The sequence below is a fragment of the Bos javanicus genome, chromosome 3 (genome assembly GCF_032452875.1).
Source record: "Bos javanicus breed banteng chromosome 3, ARS-OSU_banteng_1.0, whole genome shotgun sequence".
Taxonomy (NCBI): Eukaryota; Metazoa; Chordata; class Mammalia; order Artiodactyla; family Bovidae; genus Bos; species Bos javanicus.
In genome coordinates this window covers 11,737,146-11,749,145 of record NC_083870.1, presented here as the reverse complement: position 1 = coordinate 11,749,145, position 12,000 = coordinate 11,737,146, and the positions used below count along the sequence as shown (strand labels likewise).

The 12,000-nt window shown below is 40.8% G+C and overlaps 1 protein-coding gene across 1 annotated transcript; it reads left to right on the top strand.

Annotated features, from left to right (window-relative positions):
• The first annotated feature begins 6,613 nt into the window (after nt 1–6,613).
• Nucleotides 6,614–10,289, top strand: LOC133238814 (T-cell surface glycoprotein CD1e, membrane-associated-like). The gene is made up of 6 exons (XM_061402347.1): nt 6,614–6,886; nt 7,216–7,512; nt 8,093–8,371; nt 8,616–8,894; nt 9,301–9,394; nt 9,504–10,289. The coding sequence occupies exons 1-6, from the start codon at nt 6,826–6,828 to the stop codon at nt 9,661–9,663; spliced, it is 1,170 nt and encodes a 389-aa protein (XP_061258331.1). The 5' UTR covers nt 6,614–6,825; the 3' UTR covers nt 9,664–10,289.
• The last annotated feature ends 1,711 nt before the right edge of the window (nt 10,290–12,000 follow it).

Genomic DNA, 12,000 nt, shown 5'->3' with positions numbered 1-12,000 from the left:
TGACTGATTGAATTCACTTTCACTTTCTTTCAGGAAAAGTTATACTTGAAATATAGAAGAGGATTTTAATGATATTCGAGAAACCGTGTATTGTGAAATACATGTGAATTGTGGCTGTTTCAGTTTCTCAGATGGGACATAGTCCCTGGTATGTATACCAGGTCTTTGCATGGACTGTGGTCTCTTTTCCAGGCTAATGCCTCCGTTTCCCCAGAACGCAGGTATGTTGACACTTTCTGGGAATCTTTCCTTGATCTCTCTTTGTCCATTTTTCTTGTCATTTCTCATCATTGCATTGTGTACTTCTACATTCAGTGTTTATGACTATTGTGCTTTATATATTCATTGATATTCACAGTAAACTCCACCAAGACAAGAATTATATTCCTTCTTCCTTTCCCTTCTCTTTCTCAGCTCTTAGTGAAATGCTTGGTGTATAGTTAGATAAGATCAGATCAGATCAGTTGCTCAGTCATGTCCGACTCTTTGCGACCCCATGAATTGCAGCACGCCAGGCCTCCCTGTCCATCACCAGTTCCCGGAGTTCACTCAGACTCACGTCCATTGAGTCAGTGATGCCATCCAGACATCTCATCCTCTGTCGCCCCCTTCTCCTCTTGCCCCCAATCCCTCCCAGCATCAAAGTCTTTTCCAATGAGTCAACTCTTCGCATGAGGTGGCCAAAGTACTGGAGTTTCAGCTTTAGCATCATTTCCTCCAAAGAAATCCCAGGGCTGATCTCCTTCAGAATGGACTGGTTGGATCTCCTTGCAGTCCAAGGGACTCTCAAGAGTCTTCGCCAACACCACAGTTCAAAAGCATCAATTCTTCGGTGCTCAGCCTTCTTCACAGTCCAACTCTCACATCCATACATGACCACAGGAAAAACTGTAGCCTTGACTAGACGGACCTTTGTTGGCAAAGTAATGTCTCTGCTTTTCAATATGCTATCTAGGTTGGTCATAACTTTCCTTCCAAGGAGTAAGCGTCTTTTAATTTACGGCTGCAGTCACCATCTGCAGTGATTTTGGAGCCCGGAAAAATAAAGTCTGACACTGTTTCCACTGTTTCCCCATCTATTTCCCATGAAGTGATGAGACCGGATGCCATAATCTTCGTTTTCTGAATGTTGAGCTTTAAGCCAACTTTTTCACTCTCCACTTTCACTTTCATCAAGAGGCTTTTGAGTTCTTCTTCACTTTCTGCCAGGTATATAGTTAAGTTCTCAATAAATAATGAGTCAAGCAAATAATTAATAAATTAACATATTCAAGAGACCTGAACATTTTCTATGACACAGATACTTATTAATTTAACCTAAAAATATAATTTGAAAGTGAGGGACAGATTTACATGCCATCTATACTTCTTTCTATGGTACCATTGTTGCAGTGTTGTAGGTCAGAAAGCAACAGTTAGAACTGGACATGGAACAACAGTCTGGTTCCAAATAGGAAAAGGAGTTCATCAAGGCTGTATATTGTCACCTTGTTTATTTAACTTATATGCAAAGTACATCATGAGAAACGCTGGACTGGAGGAAGCACAAGCTGGAATCAAGATTGCTGGGAGAAATATCAATAACCTCAGATATGCAGATGGCACCACCGTTATGGCAGAAAATGAAGACGAACTAAAAAGCCTCTTGATGAAGGTGAAAGTGGAGAGTGAAAAAGTTGGCTTAAAGCTCAACATTCAGAAAACTAAAATTATGGCATCTAGTCCCATCACCTCATGGCAAATAGGTGGGGAAATGGTATCAGACTTTGTTTTTTGGGGTTCCAAAATCACTGCCGATGGTGACTGCAGCCATGAAATTAAAAGACACTCAGTCCTGGGTGTTCATTGGAAGGACTGATGTTGAAGCTGAAACTCCAATACTTTGGCCACCTAATGCAAAGAGCTGACTTGTTTGAAAAGACCCTGATTCTGGGAAAGATTGAAGGTGGGAGGAGAAGGGGATGACAGAAGATGAGATGGTTGGTTGGCATCACTAACTCAATGGACATGAGTTTGGGTAAGTTCCGGGAGTCGATGATGGACAGGGAAGCCTGTCAAGCTGCAGTCCATGGGGTTGCAAAGAGATGGACAAAACTGAGCAACTGAACTGAACTGATTGTTGCAGTGAAAAGGAAAAAAAAAGAGGAATGAGTTTTGCTTTCGCTTTCCAGAGAACAAAGAGGATAAAGAGAATAGTGAGCAAACCTGAACACTCCCAATTCTAAATTTTAAAATAAATGAAATAACTGCTTTTGACACTGCATGTCTGTAACTAAGTTAGTTTGCTTTTCTGCCTCCTAACTCTGAATGTCTGTCACTAAGTTTGCTTTTCTGCCCCCTAACTCTGCAGGGGCTACAACTCACATTTTTTCTTTTGACTCTATGCTAAATACATCCTATTTTTGGTGTTTACCCTTACAATAGCCTTCCCCTTTGTAGTTACATATCAAAAAAGTAGGCCTCAGAGCCACTGAACAGCCAGATTCAATTACTGGGGTCCTGATGCCAGTATATGACTGTCTTTGAAACAAGGCAAGAGGAAGAAATCAAGATCCTAGCTCCTTTGTTCCTCAGCACCTACTCCTGACTGAGAGTCCTTGTCTTGTATAAACCCCTGGACTCCTCATGGGGAATCTACTGTGTTCTCCTCTCCACTGGCTGAGAATAAAACCTACCTTTCGATTTTCTGCAAAAATAGAGGAAATCTGTCTCTATATTTTTCATTTGTTTTGATAGGCAGATAAGGCCTATCGAATTTTGATAGATTTTGGCCCTCAACATCATGTTCTTGGCAGGTTCTGTGTCATCCATAGCACCCCCTTGCAACAATCCATGTACCTTGAAACACCGAGTACCTCCATCAGGAGGCTTACTCTAACATGAACCAATCTGAACTGTGCATCTCCATGCCATCCTCCCCAGACTTGTGCTGCCTGCCTTCACGAATGGCCTTGTTTCTGTCTTCTTGGCCACACTTTGACTACTCCTGATGACCTCCAAGATATCTTTGCTATTTCCATTTCTCTCCATTCTCATTGCTACTACCTTTGTCCAGGTCACTACAATCATCGGCCATCATGGTCTCATCATTCTCTAGTACAATCTCCAGTGAATCTTCTTGGAATTTAGAGAATTTTCCTAAAAGGCATTTTAATCACAAAACTCCTATGTTTAAAATCCTTCAGTTGCTTGAAAAATGAGACAGTTCTTCAGTATGACTTAGAGAATCAGGGTTTACTAACATCTCCCATTTTGTCTCTTTTCTCTGATCCTTAAGTTCTAAAGTCTAAAGTTCTAGGCATCTTCCACCTGTTTTAGCATTAACTTTCTAATGTTCTTTACTTGTACTCTGGCAATTACTCCTTTCATTATTCTTTAGTCAAAAGAATTAGGATCCTATTCTTTATTTTTTTCAGATAAAGTTGAAAATAAATGTTTCAAATCTACCTGAGCTCTCTGTAGAACTGGGAGGATGCTACTCAAAATATACCCCTGACCTCCTCTGCTTTTCTGTGCAGGTGATGCAACTGATTCTTCAGTTTGTAGCAAGAACAAAGGAGGTGATATTTGCAGCAAGGCGCTAAATCCCTGATCTGCTATTCCTGTAAATACAGTGCCTGTTGCCTGTTTTCAGGCTAGATTGTCTCCCTGGGTAAATATGTCATTCTGTTAACAGAGAAGTTCTTGGATATTGTCATAAAACAAAATGTCTTGTAGCCTGAAAGTCAGTAAAATTAGGGGTAGTAAATAATCTACTTAGTTAAAATATTTTACATTTTCATTTATATTTATAGTTTTTGCAGGCATCCTCTTATATTAGTATTATTTTGCTTCTGCATATGTTTTGGTCTGCGGATTTTGAACCATTTCATTTGCTTTCATTTTAGAAGGACTTTAAAATTTCTCTTCAGCAGTTGGATCCCTTATTTTCCAATATGATGATGGATTCATTCATCTTTTATTAAAACACATTTTAAAATATTTTAATTACTTTAGACATCTGAGCTAAATGTGCTCTCTGCTACCTTGATTTAATGAAGTTTTCTATAAACATGATTGAAATGATTTTTCTAACTGGCTTTATTTTATATTGTGCTCTTATGATAAATAAAATATAATTTGAAGTACAGTAATCCTTATTTCTCTCCTTTCTTTTCATTTCCCTTCTCAGGTTTTGATGAATTAATATGAAATTTAATTCCTTGAATATTATTACTTTTTCTGAAATAGTAAACAAATGTGTTAAATTTTACAAGTTTATTTTAAACACCTAATTAGACTTAACTATATATTTTAAAAGTAATTTAAAAATAATTTTATTTATGTGTATTTTTTTGGCTGTGCTGGGTCTTTATTGCTGTGTGTGCTTTTCTCTAATTGCAGCAAGTAAGGGCTATTCTGTAGTTGGTGCATAGGCTTCTCATTGCAGTGGTTCCTGTTATTGCAGAGCACTGACTCTAGGGTACTCGGTGTTCAGGATTTGTGGCACATGGGCTCAGTAGTTGTGGTTCCTGGGCTCTGGAGCACATGCTCACTAGTTTTGGCACACAGGCTTGATTCTTCTATGGCATGTGGGGATCTTCCCTGACCAAAAATCTAATCTGTGTCTCTTGCATTGGCAGGTGGACTCTTTACCACTGAGCCACCAAGGAAGCTCTTAAAAATCATTCTATATCAATATTCTTGTGTCATTTCTTGAGTTCTTTATTGTTGTTGTTGTCCAGTCTCTAAGTTGTGTCTGACTCTTTGTGATCTTATGGACTGCGGCCTGTCCTTCACCATCTCCTGGAATTTGCTCAAACTCATGCCCATTGTGTTGCTGATGCCATCCAACCATCTCATCCTCTGTCACCCTCTTTTCCTCCTGCTCTCAATCTTTCCCAAAATCAGGGTCTTTTCCAATGAGTTGGCTTTTTTTGCATCAGGTGGCCAAAGTATTGAAGATTCAGCTTCAACATCAGTCCTTCCAATGAATATTCAGGGTTGATTTCCTTTAGGACTGACTGGTTTGATCTTCTTGCTTTCCAAGTAACTCTCTAGAGTCTTCTCCATCACCACAGTTTGAAAGCATCAGCTCTTCAGTGCTCAGCCTTCTTTATGGTTCAACTCTGAGGCAAATTTTTGGTTTTACTTAGTTTCATAAAGGAAGTTCTGTGGCATATTGTCTGGCTTCCTGAGGGTTCAAATATGGCTTAACTTTGCCTTCATGGGGGAATGATAATTTGCCTGAATAAAGTAATTTAGAAGTATCTCATTACCTCAGAGTTCTGAAATATTTCCCCATAGCATCACACATGAGGAGTCTGAAGCCTATGTCATTCTCTTCTTTTTAATTAGCTAGTATGTGTCTAAAACTGAGTTGTTTTTTTTTTTTTTGTCTTTGAAATTCAGGAACAATACCAGGATGAGACTGAATGTGGATCTTTTTCCACAATTATGATCACTATTCAGTAAGCTTTATAGTAAAAGTAGACATTTTAGTTGGGTTTTGTTTTGTTTTCTCCAAATAAATTTCTTGTCTGAACCTAAGTGTCTGGCAAATTTGTTTGGCACCAAGTGGGCACTGATAGTGATAGTGAAGTCACTCAGTCGTGTCCGACTCTTTGCGAGTGGGCACTAATTAAATGTCAGATGAATGGCCAAACAGAGGAAATATGTTTCAACTGCCTTAAGGCTGCCATAGCTAATGTCAATGCAAGGAACCAAAATAGAGACTCAACTCAATAATTAATTCTCCCATGCACACTACAGTCCCTTAGAGTCACTTCCCTGCCTCCAATAAAGCTCTTCTCTTGTCAACAACAACTGAAGGGGATACCAGTGCTCCCAGGCCATGCCCACCGTTCATACCGAGAGCCAAGCTTGCCCACCATCAGTAGACATACTCAACTCATTTTGGGTAAGGATGGGTTCCAAGGCCTCTGGATACTCCCCACAGACCCACTCATACAACATGACTGGAAATCCACCTGCCTCCCAGCTCACCATTTCCAGGTTAAACTCAGACATAGACCCTTCAACAGTGACAACTAGTCTGTCCAGGAAAACTGAGCAAAAGGGCATTTTTTATAGATTATCTGGTAACCTGTATTGTCACTACTGCTTCTTTTTCATTGTGGATGATGAATGAGGTTTGCCTGTACACTAACAGCTACACTCAAAATGTCTAGTGTTTTCTGGCAATGATTTTGAGAAAAGCAGACTGAAGGGACGAAGGGGACTGAGATGAGGTGGAACAGGCAGGACAGGTGAGAGGAGTGAGTGTCGACTCCAGGGGGAAAGCAGTTAGTAGAGAAAAACAGGGAAGACCAATAAGAAGGGGGAAAGGTAGCCAAGCGGCATACAGGAGGAGGAGACTACAGAAGGATGAGGAGTGAGAAGACTGCTGAAAAGGCCACTGGGCATCACTGATCACCTTCCATCATTTCTTCTCACAGAGGAAGACACTGAGAACCCAAGTATGGACTTGATTTCTCCAATGCTAAAAGATGCTAAGTATTCCAGCCAAATCACAGACAATAGGCTTTCTTCAGAAGCCAGGACTGGCTGCAGTAGAGGGGGTCAGGATGGCGTAGGCACACACAGAAGAAAATCAGGAAGTCAGATAATGGGAGAAGTGGAGGGGAAGTGAGAGACCGTGTGGGAGGCCTGTGACTGCCAGACGCTGTAGGGTTTCTCTGGCAGGGAAGTCGGCAGAGGGAGAGGTTTGTGTGTTGGTGTACCAAGGGAAGTCAGATGAGAGGGTGAGAGGGTAGAGAGGGGAACCATGTCTGAGTTCTGAGGGCAGCTTGCCTGTGCAGTAATCCTTCACTTAACAGAGCTACAATGCTGCCTCTGCTGCCTCTGCTCTTCAAGGGACTTCTCTGCCATGGGGCAAGCACAGTGGGTAAGATGATCCCAAGTGGAAAGACACCCTTGGCTGGGCACTCCAGGGTAGAGAGGTTCTGGGGAGGACCCAGGGGAAGGGAGTAATGCACCTACAGGATGCCCTTGGGGTCTGCACACCAGGTTAGTTCCTAGAAAAGTATTCTTTGTCATAGTCTCGGTTAATCTGCTCTTCAGTTACTCTGCCTGATTTTGGGAAGAGGATGCTAGCTCAGAGGCAGAGGGTATAGGAATACGTGCAACCTGTGTAACTATCTCTCCTCTATGTGTAACCATGCATCCTCTCCTCTATGGAGCCAACTTTTCCCATGCTTTCACTCTTTCTCTCAGGTCTTCAGGTTCCAGGACCCCATCATCTGGCTGCAGAAGAATCCCCCTCCTTCCGCTTGATCCAGATCTCCTCCTTTGCCAACCACAGCTGGACGAAGACCCAGGGCTCAGGCTGGCTGGGCGACCTGCAGACTCATGGCTGGGATAGTGTCTTGGCCAGCATCCGCTTTCTGAGGCCCTGGTCCCAGGGTAACTTCAGCAAGGAGGAACTGAAGAACATCCAGGCATTCTTACAGCTGTACCTCCACAGTTTCCCACGGGAAGTGCAGGCCTATGCCAGTCAGTTTCAGTTTGAATGTGAGTTCTTTATTCCAAGAGAATATTCACCAGAAGGCTCTGACCATCTTTCAAAGGATAGATGGAATGTGGACGCTGACGTTGTTCCTTGTCTCCTTTTGGGCACTGTCCCTCCTCTGCTGCACCCTTCACCACCACTCCCACTCTATTCTCCCACCCAATACACATAGCTCTCACACCTCTAAACATACCATCAGGTTCTAGACCTTGAATAACTGTCTGTTCTTGATCTTCTGCCCAGCACCCTGGCCTCAGAGTCAGCCTTTCCCAACCAAGATTCTGCCCTCCTTTCTTCCATGTTTACAAGGTTCTGCTTGTACCTAACCACTCCCCAGTCTGCTCTTCCGGTTAATGTCCTTTATTTCTCTAACAGACTTCCGTCTAGCCCTTCCCCTTAATTATTTCAAAATACCTTTATTATCTCAAAATTTTCTTCCCACAAACTTCCCTTTTCCTGTCCCACCTCTGGCCTTCCATGTGATCCCCCAGCAAGTTTTCCTTCCTTTAAATCTCTAGGTTGTTTACTTTCCTTCCCTGTAATTCTTTCCATATTGATTCTCTCTTCCTTATCTACCCGCAGACCCCTTTGAGCTCCAGGTATCATTTGGATGTTTAATTCATACTGGGAAGGCTTTGGAAACCTTCTTAAATGGAGCATATCAAGGATTAGATTTCCTGAGTTTCCAAGAAAATTCCTGGAAGCCATCTCCAGAAGCAGGAAGTCGAGCTGAGAATGTCTGTAAGGTGCTCAACCACTACCGAGTTATTAAAGAAATTGTGCAGAGGCTTCTCAGTGACACCTGTCCTCGGTTTCTGGCAGGAGTCCTTGAAGCAGGGAAGGCAGAACTGGAAAAACAAGGTGAGCCCAACTCTTTTTCCCCTCCTATTTCCGGTGTATCAACACCTGTATTTGAGTTTTCTACTCTTTATCAACCTTTTGAAACACATAATAAGAAGCTAGAGGGTGAGATGTTTGGGTTTAGAACTGTTTCCTAGAAAAGAGGAAGAAGTGATTACTCAAACTACTTAAGGAACCCTAAGTCACTAAACTGTAGTCTAGGGTGCCCTCCTAAATTCTATTTATCCTCCTCTTTACTCTCTAGTGAAGCCAGAGGCTTGGGTGTCCAAAGGCCCCAGTCCTGGGCCTGGCCGTCTGATGTTGGTGTGCCATGTCTCTGGCTTTCATCCAAAGCCCATATGGGTGATGTGGATGAGGGGTAAGCAGAAGCACCCAGGGACTCGACAAGGTGATGTCTTGCCCAATGCTGATGGGACCTGGTATCTCCGAGTAACCCTGGATGTGGCAGCTGGGGAGGCGGCTGGCCTGAGTTGCCAAGTGAAGCACAGCAGCCTAGGAGGCCAGGACATCATCATCCACTGGGGTGAGAGAGAACTGGGGTCTGCTGGGAGGTGATAGTCTTTTCATAGTAAAAACAGCTAATGAGTGAGGAACTTAGAAAAAATGGCCAGAAATGCTATGCGCAAGAGGTTACAGGTGGGGGAATCCATGGAGAGAAAGGTGGAGCATGACACCAGTTAAATTTTAAGAAAATGCAAGAAGAGGATTAGAAGTACTAGAGAGAAAAAAAAGAAGGAGCTGGTGATTTGATGAAAGAGAGAAAAAGTGGACAGACCAGAGACACAGACTCAGGATGAATTGAAATGAGGACTCTAGAAAAGACAGATTAAAACTCTGGGGAGGTCCCACCACTGTGAAATGAGAAGCATTAACTATGGTAGAAAAGAGAGCACTTTATAGATTGACTTTCTTATTTTATCCCCACTTAGGTGGATACTCCGTATTCTGGATATTGATCTGCTTAATTGTAATAGTTACCTTGGTCATGTTGGTTATAGTTGATTCATTGTTTAAAAAGCAGAGGTGAGTCTTGTTTTGTCTCTTCAGCTTCTTATCAGTTTATTCTTTTTTTCTCCCTTTCTCCTTTCTCTGATTTCCCTTATTTGACCAAGATCTTCTTTTCCTCCCACAGCTCAAATCAGGATGTCTTCTCTATCTCCCACCCTGCCTTTCCCATAGGAGCCAAAACCCAAGACCCCAGGAATTCAGGACATCAGCTCTGCTTGGCACAGGAATCATGGATCAAAAACAAACTCTTAAAGAAATGGAAAGCTAGACTAAATCAACTCTAGTGTCATTAGTTTTACCTTCCACATAAAATTATTTTCCACTTCTGTTTAAACATGATTCATAGCTCTAAACAAAGCTTGATTTTGCTAAAGTGATTTGTTCTGTCAGAGACCAGGCCTGCACCCTTTTGAAAATCTGTTTTTTTCCCTCCCATCTTCCAGAATATCTTTTCTACTTCAGCCACATGTTCATCACTATTGATCCTTAAAATTTTAATTCAGATGCCTCTTTCTTAAGAACTTACTTGGATTGTCCAGGGGAAAGCTCTTCTTTATATCCCAAATTGGACTGTTCTTCCTAAATACACTCATCTCTTCCTACTCCAAACAGTCATTTTAAATTTTTTGTGTTTTTCTCTCATTTGCTTGAAAGCAAGATTTAAGTGTTTGTATTTGTGTCCATCATCGAAAACCTCACCTGCTTCTTGGCAGATTGTGGGCAGGTAACTTGTGCAGTTGTTGCCATCTCAAAATCCTGTTCATTTTTGAAGGAGATATTGCATTTTCATTTTATACTGGCCTCACAAATTATGTAGCTGGTTTGTCCTGAAAGAGATCTTTCTCAATAAATACTGACTGAAATAAATGTATCGTCAAATAAATTGTCTTAATCCCTTTCCTTTTTGTCATCTCTGCATCATTTGGCTATGTTCTTATTAAAACTCTTTGTCTGTCTCCCACCAAAGGTGAAGGAGGTAGCTAAGTGTTTCAGACTTCATCGCTGTCATGGTGTTCATGCATCTTCAGAGATATTTAAATAAAATAATAACACATGAGATTTTCTCTTGTCAAAGAGAGGGTAGGGTTGGACTGACATTCCTACTTCTCTGAGATTGTGTATTACTATATATGTCTTTGTGGATACACATATTCAGGGGATACATTCATATTTTGGAAAGTTAGGAACAGAACATGGAGACTGAGGATTATTTTTATGGACAAAGCCAAGCAAGGAAGGGATACATTGATCAGATGCCAGCCAAGTTACATTTATTTTCTTTAGCATTTTGACTTATTATTATTATTACATATACTTTATTGTCCCCTTAATTTTTAATATGGATATTAAAATTATCTAATTGCTTTAATTGAGATTCATTTGATGAGTCTGTTGGAGATCAGAAAGCTAGTAAGGTGTAGTGTTCATACTGATGTTCATTTGATGTCTTCCCTCGGATGGAGTAATTGAGCAGATTGTATAGATTTTTTAGTGGGAACTTAATACTCTATATGGGGCATTGCCAAGTGTCCCAGGATCACTTATCCAAGCTGTACTCTTACACATGAACAACTGAAGTCAGTCCTTTCCCTATTGAGAGTTCATCACCTTCTGAATGCAGAAGATATACAAACAGCCTATCTAGAGGCAGCCACCAGATTTCAGAGAGGAAGGCAGAATTTTAAAGGGCTTTTGGGGCAATAAATAATGAGGTTCCATCACATGGTAGAAGGTCCTTCTCTATCAAAATGAAGATGTGCAAGTAGGAAACTTTCAGTATCTAACTCAGGTGTGTGATTTAAGTATAGTTCTGATATCTCCTGTTTGAATATAATTTTTCCCCATTACCCTAATTTTTTGGTGACCATAGTTCTTGAACTTCTTATATGGATCAGGCTAACTTCTCTGGTCCCACATCTAATCTACCCTACTGGATATTATGCTTCTTTGACACTAGACTTCTTTCTCTCTTTTATTAACACCAAAATTCTTTTGACTTAAGGCAATATTATGCATATTTTCCCCTCCATCTGTACCATTCTTCACTCAGATCTTACATGGATTTTTTGGGGGACACCATTCAGCTCTAAGCTCAAGTGTTATAGAGAGGTCTTTCCTTAAAAGTTTAGCTAAAGTAGCACATACCACCTCAGTCATATCCTGCTCCAATACTGAATTAGTAAAAACTATCTCATTTATTTTTATGTATTTACTATCATTTTCATCTGAAATTTAAGCACTGTGACATCATAAATTTTATCTGTGTTAATGAAATTTATATGCTAGTGCTTAGATTGGGTACAAATAGCCTGATATAAAGGGGATGATTAAAAATATTTTTGTTGAATCAACAAATGATATAAGCTTTGACTAGCTAGAAGAGATCTTAAAGTCAGCAGTCTCTATCTTATTAGCCATAGGTTTTCAGGTACTAATATGTTTCTGAAGTGCAATTCTGGTGTCACTGAAAGATGTAAGTAAATCGTTTTTTTTTTTTTTTTTTTTTTGGTGAATCATTGATATTGTGCAAAGATGGTAAAATGGCCATTGTCAGCTCTCTCTTTTCTTCAAGTTATTGTCTTTATAATGAGTCAAGATCTCAAGCCACAGATAAGACCTTA